At 55.0% G+C, this 20,660-nt stretch overlaps 2 protein-coding genes across 21 annotated transcripts in view; one reads left to right on the forward strand and one right to left on the reverse strand.

The window, feature by feature from the left end:
- MAP4 (microtubule associated protein 4) overlaps window positions 1–7,844 on the forward strand; it is a 90,491-nt gene extending 82,647 nt beyond the window's left edge. For 8 of the 11 annotated variants that reach the window (XM_015852720.2, XM_015852727.2, XM_015852716.2 and 5 more), the window contains 4 exons: window positions 487–568; window positions 1,860–1,972; window positions 3,872–4,049; window positions 4,202–4,315. In XM_015852720.2, the coding sequence (XP_015708206.1) occupies window positions 487–568; window positions 1,860–1,972; window positions 3,872–4,049; window positions 4,202–4,209 (381 nt within the window). In that variant the 3' untranslated portion in view covers window positions 4,210–4,315. Of the gene's footprint in view, window positions 1–486; window positions 569–1,859; window positions 1,973–3,871; window positions 4,050–4,201 lie in introns of all 11 variants that reach the window. The other 3 variants (XM_015852718.2, XM_015852724.2, XM_015852721.2) reach the window with 2 other exon arrangements.
- Window positions 7,845–8,013: 169 nt separating this feature from the next.
- The window catches only part of DHX30 (DExH-box helicase 30), a 29,729-nt gene continuing 17,082 nt past the window's right edge, over window positions 8,014–20,660 (reverse strand). For 8 of the 10 annotated variants that reach the window (XM_032443126.1, XM_015852732.2, XM_015852736.2 and 5 more), the window contains 12 exons: window positions 19,071–19,892; window positions 15,702–15,780; window positions 14,789–14,893; window positions 13,628–13,803; window positions 13,131–13,337; window positions 12,709–12,790; window positions 12,007–12,200; window positions 11,767–11,926; window positions 10,876–11,033; window positions 10,597–10,700; window positions 10,361–10,500; window positions 8,014–9,510 (listed from right to left, as the gene is read on the reverse strand). In XM_032443126.1, coding sequence (XP_032299017.1) covers window positions 9,275–9,510; window positions 10,361–10,500; window positions 10,597–10,700; window positions 10,876–11,033; window positions 11,767–11,926; window positions 12,007–12,200; window positions 12,709–12,790; window positions 13,131–13,337; window positions 13,628–13,803; window positions 14,789–14,893; window positions 15,702–15,780; window positions 19,071–19,892 — 2,463 coding nt within the window. In that variant the 3' untranslated portion in view covers window positions 8,014–9,274. The remainder of the gene's footprint in view (window positions 9,511–10,360; window positions 10,501–10,596; window positions 10,701–10,875; window positions 11,034–11,766; window positions 11,927–12,006; window positions 12,201–12,708; window positions 12,791–13,130; window positions 13,338–13,627; window positions 13,804–14,788; window positions 14,894–15,701; window positions 15,781–19,070; window positions 19,893–20,660) is intronic. The other 2 variants (XM_015852734.1, XM_015852730.2) reach the window with 1 other exon arrangement.

Raw genomic sequence — 20,660 nt, forward strand, 5'->3', positions numbered from 1 at the left:
GGTTAAGCAGTGATGGGAAGCAGCTCCCACGCAGTGCTTGTCTCTGAGGGCAGCTTGTTCTCACCAGTTGTTCCATCTGGGCACGATCATTGAACCACAGAACCATTGCAGTTGGAGAAGCTGAGATCCCTGAGCCCAGCCTCCACTGAGCAGGCAGGGGAACGTGGCAATGAGAGCAGCTCCTCACTGTGCCACTGCCACGGATGTGCCGTGAACTCAAAGCACTGCTGGTTCTTGTCCACGTGTTAGCTTGGACCTGCCCTCAGTTTCTCTCTGCTCACATAAACTGCTCAGGGTTGGTGCAGGTCTACAGATGATGCCAAAGCACTGGGCATTCAGGAGCTGGGAGGTTGTGGGTGGATGAATAACAGTGCGAAGGGGTGTGGGTTCAGGAGGTGTGACCCGATGGAGGGGTGGCACGTTGGCCTCCAGGTGCCCAGGAGTGAATGGTTCTTTGTGTTCAGTTCTTTCTTTTTGTCTCTCCAGGTGCAGATTCAGAACAAGAAAGTGGACCTCTCCAAAGTGTCCTCCAAGTGCGGCTCGAAAGCAAATATTAAGCATAAGCCAGGTGGGGATTTTACCATTTCCTTGTTGTTTGTCTGCTGAAGGTGAAGGTGTTTATGTGTTGCCCTGCAGTACTGAAGTAGTTCAGGGGCTCTGTTGCTTCCAGGCAGTATTTCCAGAAGGGCTGCCTGGATTCGTAGTGGTTTCATGAGCAGAGGGATGGGGAGATGACTTACCTTGGAGGTAACCCACTGAAGTGCTTGGATAGGCACCGTGGCTGCCCTGGAAGCTTCATTCACACTCATAGAGAGCCCCAGGGCTGTGCTGGGGGAGGAGCCATGGGAGGAGGAGTGCCCCCCATGCAGGAGGTAGAGCAGCTATGAGGCCAGTGTCAGCCTCCAGCTCAGCAGCAGCTCCTGAGTTATTTGGGCTCTTCAGTGCCATATTATGAGATGAGGGTGCAGGAACTGTTTGTTCCCCTCTGAGAGCACAGTGACAGCCTGCAGACTCCAGGCACCATGGCTGGCAGCACATTGTGCCTCCGTAGCATCCTGAAATATGGCCAGCATCCTGCCTTGTGCTGCTATGGCTCTGTGCGGGGGCAGTCACTGCACGGCAATGGAACATCCGTGTGTGAGGGATGAATCTCAGTGACCAGAGCTGGAAGCCATTATCACACACTCGTCTCTGTGTGCTCCCGGGGTTTCCTGGCCCTCTGTGCCAGCACGATGGGTTGAAAGCAGTTCAGCTGTACACACAGAGCTTCACGGTTCCACACATCACAGCTCCCGCGTTGAGAACGTGGTGCCACCAATGTGACCTGTTTGTTCAGCCATCTCATGATGAGCTCTGTGCAACAATGCTGCCCTTGTCCTGGGGTGAGAGCAGAGCAACCCATCAGAACTCTGTGCTGGCAGAGGTTCTCACTGGTTTGGTTGGACCTGACTGGCTGGTTCCCATCGTTGCTCACACCAGGGTGGTGCCAATGGGGGAACTGCAGCCATCCATCTTGCTAAAGGGCTGTGGTTGTTTCCCAACCCTTGGTGCCCATCCATCTCCACGTGTGCCCACGGTTTCCCCTCCGCTTCCATCTCCTGCCATGGTGACACGTGGCTCTGTGTGCCCATCACAGCCATGAGGTGGGAGTGGAAGAGCACAGGGAGAATTTGGGAACCAGTCTCAGGCGTATTTGCAGCCACTGGATTCTGTGGCATCATTGCCCGTATTTCTGTTGTGGGCACTTTTACAGTTGGACTTCACGTTTGCACGATGGGATGCTGAGGGTTCCTCTGGGTGTTGGGAGGGGACAGTTTGGGAGCCCCCCATGAATTCACTCCTCCTCAATCTTGTCCCAGGGGGAGGAGATGTCAAAATCGAGAACCAGAAGCTGAACTTCAAGGAGAAGGCCCAGGCCAAAGTGGGTTCTCTGGACAACGTGGGGCACTTGCCAGCAGGAGGAACAGTGAAGGTGGGTGCGGCGAGCTCTGGTTCCTCAGTGTAGGGCTGACATTTGGTTCTTCTCCTGCTGTTAGCACAGTCCAGCCTCTCCACCCCGGCCTTTTATAGCCACCCCTTCCCGTAGCCTGCTGTGAGCCCCAGCATTGTGACTCACAGAGAAGAGCTGTGAACACACTGACAGCCTGAACGGGTCCCTGCTGTGTGTTACATGAAAGGCTCACGCTGCCCCATCACATCCCTCCCCCAGGACCCCGAGAGCAGGGCATGCTCTGAGCTGTGGGTTGTCAGAAGAGCTGTGTGGGGCTTCCTCCCCTTCTCCTTTTGCTCCCCAGTAATGCTGCTGAGACCCCAGCTGTATTGCTGGGAATTGGCACCAGCAGCCCATCCCACAGCTCAGCCCAAAAGCCCTTTGACTCAGGAAGGGGGGATTTGTGCAGCGTTGCTGTGATTCATGGCTTCTCCCCATGAAAGCAGAACTCGAGCTGCCTCCATCCTGAGCTCTGCAAATTGTCATCTGTTCCTTGGGGAGGGGAGGGCCAAATTGGGGGCTTCTGTGTCCCGGAGTGCTTAGAGTGGTGCTGGGTGCTGCAGCCTTGTACATCCCCTCGTGCTGCAGCTTCTCTGCCAAGTGCTGCTTCTGAATGGCAAAGCTGGGACCTGGCTGTGCCCCCAGCAGGAAGGGGAAGCCCCAGGACCACTAAGCCCTGCGCTCATCCCAGCATTGCTCCACGGAGCAGCTGTGGGTGGTGGAGGGCCCTCAGGTGCCGCTGGGTTGGGCTGTGGGGGTGAGCGCTGTTCCAAGAGCTGATGCTGCCCTGGAGGGCAGGGAGCAGCGCTGCACTGAGCCCCATTAAAACATGGCAAGAGGTGACCGCTGGGACACGCCGGGACTCTCCCATCGCCAGACCTTTGTGTAACCCTCAGACTGACACAGTGGGCTCAGCAAAAAGCTGAAAGCAGCTCTGGGAGAGCAGCTGGGTTGGCTGGGACAGAAACCTCCCTGCAGCGCTGCATGACTGCTCCCCTTTGCTGGGGTCCCTACCTGTATGCTGGGGCTGTTTGCTGGTAACTCAGGACTCCTCAAATCTCAGCTGGTCTGCAGTAGTCTCATTTCTCCCGGTCTCCATTTGGAGGTGTCTGAGGCCATGGCAGGGCCGTGGGCAGCCTGAGCCCACGGGATGGGGATGGGGGGTCACAACCAACCTATCCATGCTGTGATTCCATGGCTCTGTGATCTCTAAGGACCCTTCCAACACAACCATCCCATGGTTCTGTGATACTGAAGGTCATGGCTGTGCTTTGGTTGAGTAAGTGGGTACAGCAGCAGTGCTTGTCCCCCACAGAGGAGCCTTTTTTAGGGCAGGGGCGCAGGATAAGAGCAGGGCTGCTGCAGACTGGATGCCAGCAGAAGCTGGTGACTGCAAGTGGGATTTGGGGCAGAGCAGGACAGGGGCTTCTCTAAAGGCTGCCTTCCTGGGCCCAGTGTTCATGGTCCAGCATCAAAGCTTGGCCATTCGGGTTGGGGATCCACTGCATATCCGTTAGGTCAGATGTATGAATGTATTCAAGAGAGCTGGTGGAGAGCCCATCATTGCAGGCACCCGAGGGATGGGCTCTGAGCCCCTGGTGGGTGTCCCCGTGCACCACAGGGGGTCGGGCCAGATGACCTTCAAGGTCCCTTCCAACTCAGACCATCCTGTGAGTCCAAGGGAGGCGTTGGCTCCATGGAGCTGCGCTCATCCAACTCAGCTCTGGGCACGCAGCGCTCTGCCCTCCATCTCCAGCTCCGAGGGGGCCCTGTGAGCCCACAGGGGAGGGCGGAGGGGCTCAGATGTCACCCCCCGCTGGTGCCCCATGCCCTATTGACCGCTCCTGTCATCCTCCCCACCCCGTTGTTGTCTCCTTGTAGGCTGAGGGCAGCGCGGAGCCAGGGCAGCTCCCGCCAGCCCCTCAGAACGGAGAGGTGCGAGCGGCGCAGGCAGGCAGCGCCCTGCAGGAGAATGGCGTAGGGCCGGCGGTGCCCACTGCCCTGAGCGGTGGTGACCAAAGGGAAATTCAGAGCTTCGAGACTCAGATACAAGAAACAAGTAAGTGCCCGCGCTTCTCTGCACACACGCTGCTGGGGGGAGGGCGAGCACCGGTCACTCCCCGCTGTCCTCCCAGCGTGGAACTGTTTGTAGTGACGGCCGTAGGGCTTCTGCTGTTGTTTTAACTCGGAAAATTGCCTTTTATCTTCCAGGCATCTAACGATGACATTCTGCTATCGTCTCCCGTCCCCCTCTCCCCCTTTCTCTCCTCTCCCCACCCCACCCCCCTCCCTGCCCTTTGTCGCTGCAGATTGAATCCCACAAGCTGACGTTCCGTGAGAAGGCGAAGGCGCGCACCGACCACGGAGCGGACATCGTCGTCGCCTCCAAACCCCCCACCCTCCCCAGCAGCACCTCCATCTGCGACAGCCCGGCCTCCCCGGCGCAGCTGCAGCCGCCGCCTCTCCCCGCAGCGCTCCCGCAGCAAGGCTTGTGACCCCCCTGTCCCCACGCCCCGTAACGCAGCTTGGCTCTCTTCACGCGGCCTCCGGCTTCACGCGGGACGGGGATGCACCCAACGGCCCCATCCCTTCAGCTTTGGGGGTTCGGGGGTCAGTGCTGTGCTGTCCCAGGGGCTCTGGGGGGAGCGCGGCGGCGGCCGAAGCCGGGCTGAGTTAATAGGGATAAGCTGTGATTTCTTTCTTTTTAAGAGAACCCCCTTTTCCTCCTTGCTGCTTTGTCCCCTGCCCCATTGACGCTGTTTCCACACACATTAGGGCTGTTTTAACTGTTGACTTTTACCTTTTATTCTTCGTGACGATGTGTTGATGATTTATTGTGCTACAAACCCACACTGAGGTTCCTTTTCTCTTTCCTTAACCATAGAAGAGTAGGGACATTAACCGCTGCTGCAGTGCTGCTTCTTACTGACATATCCAGCAGTCGTAACTTTTGTTGTTGGTTGGTTGTTTTGTTTTCTTTTTTTTTTTTTTTAAAGTATTTTAAAATCGATGGAGCAAATTCATGGGATTAAGCCATGTCTGAAAGCGGAAGGCGTAGGGATGTGTCGAAGGAAAGCTTCTTGCTGAGCAGCTCAGTCAGAGTTGTGTTGGCCGCAGCTGGAAACGTTGCGTTGGTGCCAGCCCCGGTGTGCGGCGAGGTTGGGTTGGGTGTTGGTTGGGTTTTGGTTGGTTTTGGGTTAGCGATTGGTTGTTGGCTGTTGGTTGGTTGGTGGTTGACTGTTAGTTGATTGTTGGTTGGCTGTTGGTTGGTTGTTGGTTGGTTGTTGGTTGGCTGTTGGTTGATTGTTGGTTGGCTGTTGGTTGTTGGTTGGCTGTAGGTTGTTGGCTGGCTGTTGGTTGGCTGTTGACTGGCTTCTGGCTAGCTATTGGTTGGCTGTTGGTTGACTGTTGGTTGGTTTTTGGTTGGCTTTTGGTTAGTTGTTGGTTGGTACAGCCCAACTTGGGCTCCTTCTGGCTGGAGGCTGAGCACGGGCTGTGCAGCTCTGTGGCTCCTGGGCAGCTCCATGGCTATGGGGCAGCTCTGTGGGTTCGGGGCAGCCCCGTGGTGCGCAGGGCTCGGAGTGGGGCCAGGAAGTGCAGAGGGTGTGTGGGTGCGGAGCTGGCGGGGTGAGCTGCTGCGTGAGGCCTGAGCTCCTCGTTCCGTGTTTGCAAATGACACTAAAAAAAAAGATGAAATGTAAATAAAAAAGTAAAAAAAAATAATAATAATAAACCAGAGAAGCATTCTTGGGTGGTCGAAGTAATTTAAAGAGAGAAAAAAAAAAAAAAAAAAAAAAGGAAAAAAAAAAAAAAAAAAAAAAAAAAAAAGCAGAATAGAGAAACACTGGGATCAAAGTCAATGGGAGCAGGCGCTGCCGGGGCTGCGCGGAGGGCGGAGGGAAGCTGAGGGAAGCTGAGGGCTTCTCTGCTTTGTGGGAACGGTTCTTGGGGAAGCCGACAACGACACGATAACCCGGAATCTGTATTTACACACAAAGATTCTTATTGCACTTGTATTTTTTATATTAAAGTTTGCATGATTTCTAATAAAATGGCATTAAAATGTACTAGTTTGCATCCAAGTCGTCTGGCTAGTTTCATAAGTGCTTTTTTCCTCTGGATACAAATTGAAACAAGCAATGCAGATTTGCACCTGAGCGGGGCGGTTATATATACCCACAGCCCCGCTGCCTTCCTCCTCCTCCTGCTCCTCCTCCTCCTTCTCCTCCTCCTCTTCTTCCTTCTCTTCCTCCTCCTCCCCCTCCTCTCCACCTCCCCCCTGTGCCCCCTCAGCCCCACAGAGGCCCCCTGCCCCGCTCCCACCACCCCACCTCCCTCACACCCCCAGTATATATCACTGCCCCTCCGCTGACGCTTCCTTCTTTCCATCGCTAAATTCTGAGCACCAAGCTCCATCTCTGCCATCTGTCGATACGTATTTTTATTTCTGTTTGTTAGTTTTTCCAGCACTTTTGGAATAGGGCTGTTGGAAGGGGGGGGGCTCAGGGCAGCTCAGCCCCTCTGCTTCTCCTCCCAGCTCTGTACCGGAATGCATGCGGGGCTGGTGCTGCTCGGGGTCCCCACAGAGGTGGATGCAGCCCCGCTCAGCTCTGGCACTGCTGTAGGAAAGCAATGGCAACGCTGCACTTTATCTTTGGAGCTGCGTTGGGTCGCCCAGCCCCAACCCGCGCTGTGCCCACACGTCACTGCCAAACTGATGCAGCGCTGTGTGGTCACTGGGATGGCTGCAGTGCACTTGGGGCAGTGCTGATGTTGGGAGGCAGCGGCTGCGTTGGGTTTTGTCCACACGTGGAGGCTGCAGTGGAGCTGCTGGGGGCAGAGCAGGGCAGGGAGCGGTGCCTGGCGCTGCCTGAGGGCTCCGGGTACCAAAATTCTTTTTTGGGGGGGCAAAAAAATAATACTTATTTCTTTTAATTAAGTTGTGGTTTGACTTTGATGCAACGTGAATGTACGGCTGCGCGGTGCTGAGCGTGGGGCTGCGGCGATGGCACAGCGCGGTGCTGGAGGGGCCGTGGTGGGAGATGCTGAGCGCAGGGATGCTGCTCTGCAGTGCTGTGCCCTGGGCTCAGGGTGGGAGCACCGAGGGGCTGGAAGCAGCCGGCTCTCAGGGGCTGCTGCTCATTGTGGTTACTGCGGGCCTTTTTCTACTGTACAGTCTACTGTCCTGGCTGCGGACTGAATGTAATGCGCTCTGCTGCCCCGGGCTCCCCCCTGGCTCTCAGTGGTGGCATTTGGGCAGAATTTCTCAGCAGCAGCCCCTGGGTCTGGGCACGAAGCCCAGGGCACAGCGGAGGAGCCCCCCGTCCTTCACCCCATCCCCACCCAGCACCCTCCAGCGCTGCCCGCGCCATCCCTGCGCATCCCTGCACACAGAGTCTCGCTGGCCACCAGCTGGTGTCTGGGATCCATCAGACACGAGGCTCCTCCCGCACCTCCCAGCATCGCTCCGGCAGCCTGGGATGCGGGGCAGGATGTGGGGCAGCGCTGGGGACACATTCAGCCCCGTGTGGGGTGAGCACAGCACCAGGCTCCTCATAGGAACCCTCCTCTGCCTGGGTTTCCCCACTGGTGGGGAGGGGATGATGTGAACCCCACTGCGAGGAGCACGCTGAGCATTGGCCACATGGGACGTGTCCTCATCATTTCGTGCTGTTGTGCTGCAGCTCTGGGGTTGGAGCTGCGCAGCAGTGGGGGCAGAGGGTTGGGGTGGCCGCTGTGCACCCACCAGGGCTGTGTGTGTCTGTCCTGAGCACCATTTCCCGATTAGATGTTGTGATTCCTCTTCCTGTTGTAAACCAGTTGAAATGAATAAAGCTTCTCGATGTTGCCCTCAGCCTGGCTGCGTGTTTGTGTTGGGGGGGATGGAGGGGGCAGCTGGGGGGGCTTCACCTGCAGCCCTTTGCCCCATAGGCAGCAATAGGGAGCACAGGGCCCCCCAACCCCACCCCGAGGGACACGCGGAGCCCCGCACCCCCAGAACAGAAGGATGAGCAGAGAGGCGGTTACTACTCTATCCCTTTTTATTGTCTTTTAATCTATGTTGTAAAAAGATCCAGTATCACATAACAGCCACGGAAGTATCCCAATGTCACACAAGTCTGAACCATTTACACAATAGCTTAGTCTTTGTTTTTTTAAACCTGCTGGAAGGGAAGAAACAAACAAAAAAAAGGATCCACGGCCCCAACGTGGGCTGCAGGAACAGCCAGCGCTCAGCACAGCGCCCGCCTGCAGCGGGGGAACCAAGAGTCGCCCCATCGCCGCCATCAGTTCACACAGCTGAGGCTGCAGCTCCGCTCCTTGCAGCGCAGCGGGAGGAGATGACACCGCAGTGCAGAACAAAAAGGGGCCACGGCGGCCGCATCGACTTTGGGTACAAAGTGTAAGAAATGGGGAATAAAAACAAAACGGGGCCCTCAGCATCACGCCCAGCACTGCCCGCAGGGAGGAATAGAACGAAGCCTCACAACAGCCCTGTGAGGTAGGCGACAGCTACAGGGAACGTGCGGCAAAGCTGGCATCCAACTCACAGCTCCTGCAGTGCCGTGCCGGCCCAGTCCTCCTCCTGCAGGCACCTGGTCCCACTCGTGGAAAACAAAGGCGCTGTGCCCGTGGCTCCTGGCCGCAGTGTCCTGTGGGGCACAAGGACAGGGATCCATCCAACCTCCTGGGCACGGGGAGGACGAGGGGTTGTACAAAACCATGGGAACAACGCAAGACAAAAGTACAGGCAGGTCGGGAACGAGTCACATCTCACAGGGTGCCATAGCACCACCGATCCCATAGCACTGCTGATCCCATAGCACCGCCGATCCCATAGCACTGCTGATCCCACGCCGAGTGTCACCTCCAGGCCTTCCTGCCCTGTGCCGGAGCCATGGAGCTGTGCTGCTGCTGCTGCTGCTGCATCCAACGGCTGAGATCCGCCCTCTGGAGCTGGAGAAGCTGCCCCGGCGCTGCTCCCTGCCGACCCGTGGGGATGGGCAGAGGACGGCACAGCCGCGTCCTTGTGGTCCAGCTCAGGGTGAGGAGGAGCGGCGCCCATCAGGCTCCATCGGCGCTTCCAGTCCTTGGCGCTGCGCTGTGCTGGCTGTTCCTCCCGGTGACCATGCACGGAGCCGACAGCAGGAGATCAGACAACATGAATCTTCTAGGATGGAGAGAGATGACTTCACAAGGGATAAATAGAACTTTTATTTAAATAAACATTTGTGAACATCTTTATACAAATTACAAGTCCCCACAAAATCCTCCGGCTCCGCCTCAGGCTCCGAAGCTGCCGGGAGGGCCTTTGAGCAGATCCACCAGGATGTCGAGCAGCTGGCTGTGCTGGTGGTGCAGGTCGCCGGGGATGGCCGCCATCTCGTAGCACAGACACGTCTCCACCATCTTGGAGAGTGAGACGCGGAAGTCGCGCAGCAGGCGGATGGTGTACGAGTCGCCCTCCAGCACCAGCAGGTCACTGTCCGTCAGTGAGACGGTCGCTCGCCAGCCGTCGTCTTGGTGGGGAGAAGAGAGAGGGTGAGGAATGGGAACGGTGTGGAGCTGCTGCTCCGCCACTGCCAGCACAGCCCACTGTCACTGCTGAGCTCTACAGGAGCTCCATTGGGCCAAACCAACCCCATCATGAGCAGAAGGCAGAGCTCCAGCCTGTCTGCTCCACTGGGATGGAGCAACAGCAGCAGCACCCAAAGCACAGGGGCTAAAAGCAGCACAAACACAGCAGGAATCACAGCACCACCTGGGTGGCAAAGGCCCACAGTGCTCATCCAGCTCCAACCCCCTGCTGTGTGCAGGATCAGCAACCAGCAGCCCAGGCTGCCCAGAACCACATCCAGCCTGGCCTTGAATGACTGCAGGGATGGGGCATCCACAGCCTCCTTGGGCAACCTGTTCCAGTGCGTCACCACCCTCAGGGGGAAAAACTTCCTCCTAAGATCCAACCTAAACCTCCCCTGTCTCGGTTTAACACCATTCCCCCTTGTTCTATCACTGCCCACCCTCACAAACAGCCATTCCCCCTCCTCTTTATACACTCCCTTTAAGTACTGGAAGGCCACAATGAGGTCTCCCTGCAGCCTTCTCTTTTCCAAGCTAAACCAGCCCAGTTTAACTCAACCCTACTCAGAGGAAAGCTGCTCCTGCCCTTGGGCCATCTTAGTGGGCTCCTCTGGACCTGTTCCAAGAGTTCTGTCTTTCCTGTGCTGTGAGCCCCAGGCCTGGACACAGCACTGCAGATGGGGCCTCACAAGAGCTGAGCAGAGGACAGGCCCTGCTCCCCCCCACTGAAGCCCAGCCCAGCACACCACTCCTCTCACCCATGCTGCCCCCTGGGCCCTGCACACTCACCTCGGACGTGGATGTCCGTGTCAGTCATGAGCAGCACAGCCAGCGGGTGGACCTGGGAGGAGTCCCGCACGAACACCCCTCCGTTGGACTTCACCGCCATGAAATACGTCAGCCAGCGGCTGTACAGCTTGGAGGCCTCCCTGCATGGGGGAACCCTGTCAGCCGCAGAGCCATCGCCCGACACTGCAGAGCCCCGAGGCTTTGGGCTCTCACATTCACACGCGTGGGTCGCTCACCTGTTGATGGTTGACTTGTGAAGCAGAACAGTGCCGGCCTTTGTCCGGTACGCGTAGCTGTTGGGCTTGAACTTCCCTTGGCGGGTCACCTTGCCTTGTCTCACCTGGAAGGAGAGGCACCAGCTCAGGCACTGCACACAAGCAGCCGCCCCACAGCTATGTCCTGGAGAAAGACCCCACCTGGATGGCTCCCAGTCAGCCTACAAGGACTGAGCACACTCCTCACAAGGAGGGATCCAGCACACCCAGCACAGTGACTGCAGAGTGGGGAGCCTGTACCTGGATGAGATTGGGGTAGAGCCCAGCCATGAGGACTCCCTTGACCAGTTCCTCCTCTTCACTGTACTGGTTACACACAGAAGAAGGCATGGTGCAGTCAGATGGGGAGGACACCAGGAAGGCTTCATAGAGGTTCTCTGAGAACTGCTTGACAAGGCCTGTGCAGAACAGATGGCACCACTGAATCACTCTCAGTTCTCCCAGCAGCAATGAAACGACCCCAGCAGGGCAGCCCCAGCTCCAGCTCCACTCGGAGGCTCGGCCTCAGTGACAGGACAGACCTTTCCTGCCTGTGGCCTCCTGCAGCCAGGGCTGCTGCTGCACTCCTGAATTCCAAAGCCAGGACACACCTGCAGGCTTATCCCATTTTTGCGCTCTGCTTTTCATGCAATCGTTCAGGTTGGATAAACCCTCTGAGACCCCCATGCCCACCCCCACTATGCCCACTGACCGTGGCCCTGAGAGCCACATCTCCACAGTTCTGGACACTCCCTGGGCAGCTGCATCAGTGCCTGACTGCTCTTAGGGAGTAGGAGTTGTGCCTAATATCCAACCTAAGCCTCCCCTGTTGCAACCCAAGGCCATCACCTCTCATACTATCACTCCTGGGAGCAGAGGCCAACCCCACCTCACTCCAACCTTTCAGGAGCTGTAGGGAGCAATGAGGTCTCCCCTGAGCCTCTCTTGCTCCAGACTGACCCATCCCTCAGCCACTCCCCACAGCGCTGTGTTCCAGACCCCCACAGCTCCACTGCCTGTCTCTGGACATGCTCCTGGGCCCCCATGTCTTTCTTGACAGTGCAGGGCCCAGCACAGCACTGAGATATTAAGCAGGAGCAGAGCTCCAGCCTCTTCAGGTGACAGGAGGAGAAGCTGGTCTGTGGGACTCACCGTTGATGAAGCGAAGGCTGGGGCCATACAGGTAGTAGTCCTGCAGGTAGTTATCCCTAGCACGACTGTCCCTGCGTCTCAGCACCTCCTCCCAGCCTGCCACAGCTCTGACAAAGGCGAGGTGATCGCTGCCGCTCTCCCGGCTCAGAACAGCCTTGGCCTGGCAGAGGGACACAATGTCAGCCAGGTGGCAGCCCTTCTCCTGCCCGCTTCCCCCCCTTCTCCAGGAGGTCTCCTCACCTTGTCCACCTCCGCACGGTTCTGCAGGCTGCTGCTGAAGGGGTCCCGGGTGAGGCAGGAAACGATGACGAGCAGAGGGTGGAGGCAGCGGTAGATGGATGCCAGGACAATGGCCTTTGCCAGCCGAGGGTCTGTGGAGATCTGGGCGAGACGTTTCCCCAAAGTGGTGAGGGCTTCTCGCTGGTCCAGCACCCCTGCAACAGAGCCACCCAGAGGGCATAAGCAGCAGCTCCAGGCAGGGGCCAAGAGGCAGCCAGCAGCTTTGGAGATCTACCATGCTTGGATTACATGGTGTAACCTCCAGATAAAGCACACTGCACAAGGGTCATGGAATCTCAGAATGGTTGGGGTTGGAAAGGACCCCAAAAGCCCCCAGGTCCAACCCCTGCCATAGGCTGACTGCCCCCCAGCCCAGGCTGCCCAGGGCTCAGCCACAGCCTCAGGCACCTCTAGGGGTGAGCAGCATGGTTCCAGGCAGTGCCAGTGCCTCACCAACTTCCTCTCTCTTCGAGCAAAACAGTGCAGGAAATGAACCAGCACTACAATGTGTGCAGTTTAAGAAGTCCCTATCAACTGCCATCCCTATCTGGGGACAATCCTGCCCAGTCTGTCCCACAGGATCCTGTGCCAACTCTCACTTCCCACATTCAGACAGCAAACACGTTCCCATCACGCCCACACCAGGACACTGCATTAGCTCACCAATTTCCTGCAGCAAAATCACTGCTTCATCCACAGCTTTGATGTCAGGGCTGTCCAGAGCCTTGGAGAGAAATTCAACTGCCTGCAATACACAGAGAGAAAACAAAAGGCATGTTTCCCATGCCCACGCATGGGAGGGCCTCCATGAACCCACTACTCTGCCCCAGGGCCCTGAGTTCCCCTCCTCATATCCCTACAGGAACACGAGCACAGCCCTCTCCACTCATGCACAGAGTCTAGCTCTAGACACACTCCATAATCAAAATAATCTCTGTATTTTCTGGTTTTAACTTCTCCACATAGCAGTGCATATTTGGACACAAGAACCAGAGCCATCAGCATCATGGATTGAGGAGCAGGCCCCAGACAGACTGCATCCTGGTTCCACTGGGTACAGCCCTGCAGGCACGTGTTGTGCTTACTGTTTTCTCTGGCATGTGGATCTTGGCCTGAACCACCAGGTTCTCCAGCGGGGTGCGCAGGATCTCTGGAACTTGGTATGTTGGCATCTTGTCCAGGCGGCTGCGAGGGAAGAGGTGATAGGCAAACCCCGACTGGCAGCGGCCAGCGCGCCCTCGCCGCTGCACGACGTTTGATTTGGACACCCACACTGTTTCCAGGCAAGACACCTGGAAGAAGAAGGATTAAGTGTGAGTGCTCCTGCAGCTGACTGCCTGACATAAACAGAGCCTTCCATCTGGTCTGCAGACCCTGGAAACTCCTCACAACCAATCGACCATCCCACTAAAGGGCAGGAGAAGCCTTGCCATCCTCCTGCATCCTTGCACTGCTAGTCTCCAGTGAGCAGCAGTGCAGAGGCCTGAGGCACTCAGCACATGGATGGCAGCAGGATGCCATCTGCTGGACACCTGCCTGCTCTCTGGAGCTCAGTGCTCCCCACGCGGCCCTGTAGCAGTACCTTGGTCTTTAGATCATAGCGCTCCTCCTTGTGCGTGCCACTGTCCACCACGTGGACGATGTCATTGATGGTGATGGAGGTCTCAGCAATGTTGGTGGCCAGGACAATCTTCCTGACACCAGGCGGAGGCCGCTGGAAGATGTTCTGTTGGTCCATCATGGGGATGTTGGAGTGCACTGGCAGAGAAAAACAGTCAGTCCCACCCTGCTGAGCTGCTCTGCTGCACAAGGATGAGCTGAGCTGAGACTTGCAGCCATCCTGGCACAGTCACCTCCCACTGCCAGAGGTGGGGAATGGGGATGGGACGCTGCTTTAAGACTGATGGGCACTGCCAGCAGTTTCCTGCCAGCCAGACCCCAGGGGAAACAACCAACCAGACCACACATCAACTCCAGTCACATTCCATCCCACAGAGGTGAATGGCACCACTAGAACATCATCTCACCCCCCTCCCCAGTCCAGTTCTTCATCTTCCCCTTTTCAAAAGGCATATGGGGCAGGAAACTGGGATAACCCCACTGTTGCCTGGTTTAACATCATCAGAAATGAATACTGACAAGAGCCTGTAACGTTTTTATATCCTATTTTCCACACCACAAATCAGTGACAGAGAAATTTCCAGCAACTGCACAACACAGCAGGGAAGCACAGGAAGGTGCAGGTCTGTCAGAACACCTGCATTAATTAAGTGAGCAGTTTGGAGATGCACCCCTACCTGACACTGAATACAGCAGACTGTTAAAGCAAGAAACCCAAAACAAAAGTCTTTCAATCTCTGCAGGGAAATACTGACTTGTTTTAGGTTTCCCTCCTGGGATACAGAACATTAAGTTCACGAATAGAAGGTGAGCAATGGATGTCCCACAAAGCAGCCTTGAAGAGCTCTTCTATCAAGGCTCAGCACACAGCTCCAGCGACACAGAATGCATCGCTCTCCTCCTCACCTAACTCTGCTCTGCTGGAGGCAGACAGGAAGCCGGCTTATCTGATCACACACAGGTTTGGCCGGCTTCTGCTAGGAATTATTGGTGCTTTACATGCACTTCTACACACATCAGAGCACACAAACTCGCTCTGTACCTGTGTGCAACTGCTGAAGGGGTTCATGCAGTCAGCTGCCCCCCCCTTCCGACTGCAGGGGAGAAGCCTGGCCCATCTCACCTGGTAGGACGAGGTACCGGCTGTTCTGAGAGCCCAGCATCTCCAGCAGGCGCTGCTGCACACCTTTGATTTCCTGCCACCCAGGCAGGAAGCAGAGGATCCCACCTGTAACAGGGCAAGAACACATGATGTGCAAACCCAAGCACTCTTCCCCAGCTGGAGACACAGAAACTGCTTCTGCTGCACAGACAGGATGCCCATTATTTCCCCTCAGTCCCAGAAACCCAAAGCAAAGCAGAGCCCAGGGCTGTGATACCCACTGCCAGCTGATCACTACGGAAACTGCCATCATACTTCTGGACAAATGCAGTCACAGCCATTAGGGCAGACTGTCCCAAGGACACGCTCCTCTGCACAGCACATACCTGCTGTGCTGCACCCAGCTCTGAACTCATGGGGCAGAGTTTAAAACCAAAAAGGGTTTTAAACAGACAAGGCCAGCTGCACTCTAGGAGTGAATAGCTTCTGTCAGCTTTGAAACATGAAAGCGCTTAAAAGTCATCTTAGAATACAGCCTCCTTCATCACACCAACACCTCCCAGGGAACGGCACTTAGTGGGGATGGTTCTCCAGCACAGGATTGGAAACAAACAGTGCAGCACAGGCTGGTGCACAAACCAGTCCAGCACTTGAGCCCAGCAACAGCTGTACCTCAGGACACAACGACTGAGACACACCAGCACAGGAACCTGCATCCAACCCTGCTTCCAGATACCCTTCTGGACTCCAGAGATAAACCTGAGCAACCGCTCTGAGCACTGCTCACTTCCCCTGGCTGAGGCAGGAGATCAGGGTGGTCCTGCAGAACTCAGCACAGGATTTCCTATGCCAGGGGTCTGGGTTCTGTAAATACCACTTTTTGTTTTCCCCCCTCCCGAAAAAGTAAAGGGGAGGAGGGCAAAGCAGAACCTACCTGGTTCTCCATGGGCGTCAATCTGGAGTACAAGGTCGGTGATCAGATCAAGATCAAGGACACATTCATCATCTGATTGCTAGATAAAACAGTAAGCACAGCAAGGTAACGTTTTGATACAGGTACTATGGGAGCTGGCAGGAGGAGTGCCATCCTAGCTCTGCTCTTTGTCATCATGCGATGGCTGAGCTGAGATATGGAGAAGACTGGCAGCAGAGCTACTAACCCTGGATTCTAGGAGAGCAGACTGCAGGCTGCTCGAGGAACTGGTTAGTAATGGGGGTGGGGGTCTACCATTGGTGGTGACATTTGCAAATCCATCTTTTAAGAGTGCAGGAACAGGCAATTCCAGCATGTCAGAAGCCAAGCAAGGAAGCAGAAGGCAGCGTGGCTGAAGAGGGAGCTCCTCCTAGAACTCAGGCAGAAAAGCAAAGCGTATGAGCTTGGTAGGTCAGGGCTATACAGGACTGCAGAGACGCCCTCTGCCTTCCCAAGGAGAAATTCACATGGCCAAACTCAGAACTGAAGCTGACACGTTGAGATGGACGATAAAAAAGAAGTGGTAGATTTTTTGTTTGGTTGGTTTTTACTTGATAACGTTGGCCATCAAGCAGGGGTGAAAGCAAAGCAGACATTTAATGGCTTCTTCGCCTCCACCTTAACACCAACCATGGGTTGGAGCACCACAACCTGGGAGTGATAAGCTCCCAGCTGACTCGATTTACTGCTGCAGCTGAATGCACCCTAGTCTATGGACTCCAATGGGATTCATCCCAGGGTCCTGAAAGACCCCTCTCAGTTATCTGCTGACAGCCACAGGAATCTGCTCAATTCTGGTCAATTGAAAGCTTATGTTATTCTAATCTTCAAGAAGGGCAAGAAAGATGATGGTGGTAATCAGTACCTGGTCAACTTCTGAAGACTGTTCTAGGAGCTGGTGATAAAATACTTGCAAGATACCATTAGTCAAGACCAACACGGGTTCACAGCAGACCAGCCATGCCTTACTAGCTTGATGTCCTTTTATGACAAGGCTCCACTGCCTTTTCACCCACTGGGTTTGGGCTATGGGGATTCCAGCAAAGCTTCTGATAATCCCACAGTATCCTTCTAGACAAAATGTCCGGCACGCAGCCAGACACACACAGACATGATGGTGAGGATGGGCTGATGGGCCAGGCTCAAAGGGTTCTAGGGCATGCGGCAACATCAGGCCCGCGGCCAGCAGCCAGGTTCTACAGGCTCAATTTTAGGGCCAGTTCTCTTCACTACTTCAATCAATGACTTGGACACAAGAGCTGAGTGCACTGTGTACATTTCTGGATGATATTGAACTGGGAAGAGCCACTGATTCCCTTGAGGGTAGAGATGCCTCGCACAGCAGTCTTGGTAGAGTGCTGGGCAACCACCAACCACATGAAATTAACTAAGAGCAAACAACAAATTCTGCAGCAGGGATGGTGTAATCCTGGATATACACAGAGGCTGGGGACAAGTGGCTGGATTGCAGCCCCACAAAAGGGACTGAAGGGTTCTGCTTAACAATAAGCTTAATATGAGGGATATTAATATGAGGGATGACCTCACTGCTGTCTGCAGCTTCCTCATGATGGGGAGCAGAGAAGGAGCTGCTGACACTTGGTGGGCAGGATGCAAGGGAATGACTCCCAGCTGTGTCAGGCAAGGATCAGGATGGATATCAGAAAAGAATTCTCCACCGAAAAGGTGGTTGGGCACTGGGACAGGCTGCCCAGGGAAGTGGTCACAGCCCCACATTTATAAGGAGTTCAAGAAGCATTTGGACAACACTCTCACATCTACAGTCCAAATCTTGGGCTGCCCAGTGTGGAGACAGGATTTAGACTGAACATCAATGTGGGTTCTTCCAATTCTGGATACTCTGTGATTCCAGGAGGACACGTGCAGAGGAATAAGCAGCGATCTGGTTAGAAAGGTGCACAAACTCACAAAGCATCTTCTGGAGAGAGCAATTGCCTGTAGCTGGATGGCCTCCCCAGGACCAGGAACCTCAGGAGTCTGGTCTGGCTCCATCTGTCCCGTGCTCCAGTCACAGCTGCTGCCAGCTTCCTCTGCTGTGCTGTGAAGATGCAGCCTCTATCCTGCTCTCCAGACCTGGAAGCTATCTGACCCTTGGGAACCTCTAATGAAGTAGCAAAACTTAGATGAAATTTCAGGGGCCAGAACTGTGCCACGTGTGCCCTAAGCCTTCAAACCCACCAGACACAGAACAGCAGCTTTTATGCCTCAGTAATTTGGAACAAGTGTGTCAGGCCAGCCTAAAAGGTAAAAAAAACCAGCCACAACAGAAACAGGAAGGTGGCCCTGAATGCAACAGGGCACCCTCAGCAAATCTGCTGATGACACAAAGGTAGGAGATGTGGCTGATACACCAAATGGCTGTTCAGACACAGAGGAACTTCTACAGGTGGCCAGAAACCTCCCGTGGTTCAGAAAGAAGAAAGGCCAGGAAGCAGAGCCATGGAGCTACCACAGAGAGAAGAGGGAAGGGCCTTGAGGATGATGAAGGGTCTGAGAGGTACCTTAACCCATATAATTATTCAGTGAGGGGGAATGAAGAAGAGGGAGCCAGGCTCTTCTTGGCAGCGCCCACTGACAGGGCAAGAGACAACAGCCACAAATAAGATGCAGAAAATTCTGTTTAAGCATAGAAAAATCCATCTTTACTCAGGAGAGACTGAATACTGGAGAAGCTGCAAAGTCTCTGCCCTTGGAGATACTCAAAAGCTTCTCCTGAGCAGCCTGCTTGGGCTGACCATGCTCTGAGCAGGGGGGCTGGCCTAGATGAACCTGCAGGTCTTCCAACCTCAACCATTCTGTGATTCCACGACCTGCCACTGAAGTGAGATTACCCACAGCACACATCTGGAAGCACTCTCCAAAATAATAACATAGAGCAGTCAGACTAATTGCAAAAGGTGGCCATGGAGGAATCAAGTCATGCAAGACGACGAGTGCCCGGATAACAAGGCTGCTCCAAGGCACGTCTGAGCCATCTGAATCTTGCACTAGACTTGCATGCTGCATATACGTAAGCACACTGAGCTGTTAGCTTACTCAAACATAAATACACTTCATGCTGAAGAGGGGAAAAATGCAACTTAAACCCAAATATGAAGCTGTCTTTACCCAAAACTTAACTAAAACACAAGGGATGCTAAGCCAAATTTAGCTCATGGGTGTTGACTTGGAATGAAAGCTAAGCAAACACTGCTAACGGACAACAGGAAAGAGGGACCAGATCCAGGCCCAAACTCTCCCCCTGCTGATACGCCAGAAGCCAGTCCCTTGTCCAGTGGGAACAGCTTCAACACCACACTGCACACCCACCTTTATTTCATAGTGCCGGTGTCGGTGCCTACCCAGCTTGGCCAGGATCTCCTCCAGGTAGTACTCCTTCACTGGGTACATGAAGCCCGGCACTTTGACCACAGGGCAATCCCCAAAGTAATGTGAGAAACGCTGATTGTCTCCTGTGGCGCTCATCAAGACCAGGCGCAGGTCGGGGTTGAGCTTCTGGATGCCTTTGAGCAGGATGAGCAGGAAATCCGTGTTGACATCTCGCTCGTGGACCTCATCGACCACGACGTGGCTGACACCCTCCAGACTGGGGTTTCCCTGCAGCTTGCGCAGCAGGATGCCCACGGTGCAGAAGAGCAGGGCTCCTCCCCGGGCAGGGGGTTTGCTCTCCAGCCGCACCTGGTAGCCCACGTTCTTCCTCATGTTGGGACCCAACTCCTGTGCCACACGCTGGGCCACTGAGATGGCGCTGATCCTCCTGGGCTGGGTGATGACGACGTTGCAGCGGGCGCCGCGGCCCTCCAGGATGTAATGTTCCAGCAGGAGCTGAGGGATCCTTGTGGTTTTCCCACAGCCCGTATCTCCTGCTATCACAACCACAGGGTTCTGCTCAATGGCTGACAGGATGGTGTCCTTGTGAGGATCCACCGGCAGCGGGTGGCTCTCCTGCCATGAGGATCCTCTCCTTTTCCAGAGGGCCAGCAGGTTCTGACTGAGGCGCACCTCCTCTGCTTCCAGCATAGGGATGTATGTCTTCCCCGTGATCGCGTCGCTGATCGCGCCGGACTCCTTGCTCAGGTTCATCATGTCATCAGCAAGCCGGGGCCTGGACTCCCTGATGTCCACTGGATACTGGGAGAGACAGAGGAAGTTGTGAGGGACAGGGAGTTTGGGAACAGTCTTTAGAAGGAAGAAAGAAATAAGTGTCTGAAATGGACTCAGTCAGACAGGTTTTGCAGTGACCAAAAAGCTACATTCGCATCTCTTCAGACTTTGGGCAACTCAGCCTCCTAATTCTCACTTTAATAACCTCAACCCAGAATGTAACATGAGCAGCAATTCCTTTGTTGTGGCTCCTGAAGTCCAGGATCTGTCCTGACAGAAATACTAACACCAGTGTGTGAACTGACAGGCACAGAACTGGATCTCATGCTCTCCAACTCAGTGTCTACACTGCATGCAAGAGATGCAGCCGCCCCAGAAGCCAAATGTTTGATTCCATCAAGTTGTACCACTGCTCTCCTCACCTTCAGCAAGTCCAGACTCGTAACTTGCACAAAACATAAGCGTTTAGCTAGGCCAGAAATAGTCAGTCCTGGTTAAATTAAAAGAAAAGCCCAGCATCCCACAGGAATAACTAAAAGCAGCTACACTGGGTCAGGCACTGACAGAAACACAAACCAAACCATAGGCCTAAATGTTCAGAGCATTAAAGGTCCAGCTGCAGATCAGTAGTTCTGGATTCAGGCTTCCTCAGAGTCACAAAAGCAAGCCTTGATACCCTGTGTCAGCTCATGGCACGTATGGAGGCAGACCAAGCACTTTCAAGAGGCTGATGTTTTTCTAACTTTTCCAGCCCTTGATTCAGCCACTTAGAAAAGCTCGCTGAGAAACAGCTGC

The sequence above is a fragment of the Coturnix japonica genome, chromosome 2 (assembly GCF_001577835.2).
Source record: "Coturnix japonica isolate 7356 chromosome 2, Coturnix japonica 2.1, whole genome shotgun sequence".
NCBI classification, from domain to species: Eukaryota; Metazoa; Chordata; class Aves; order Galliformes; family Phasianidae; genus Coturnix; species Coturnix japonica.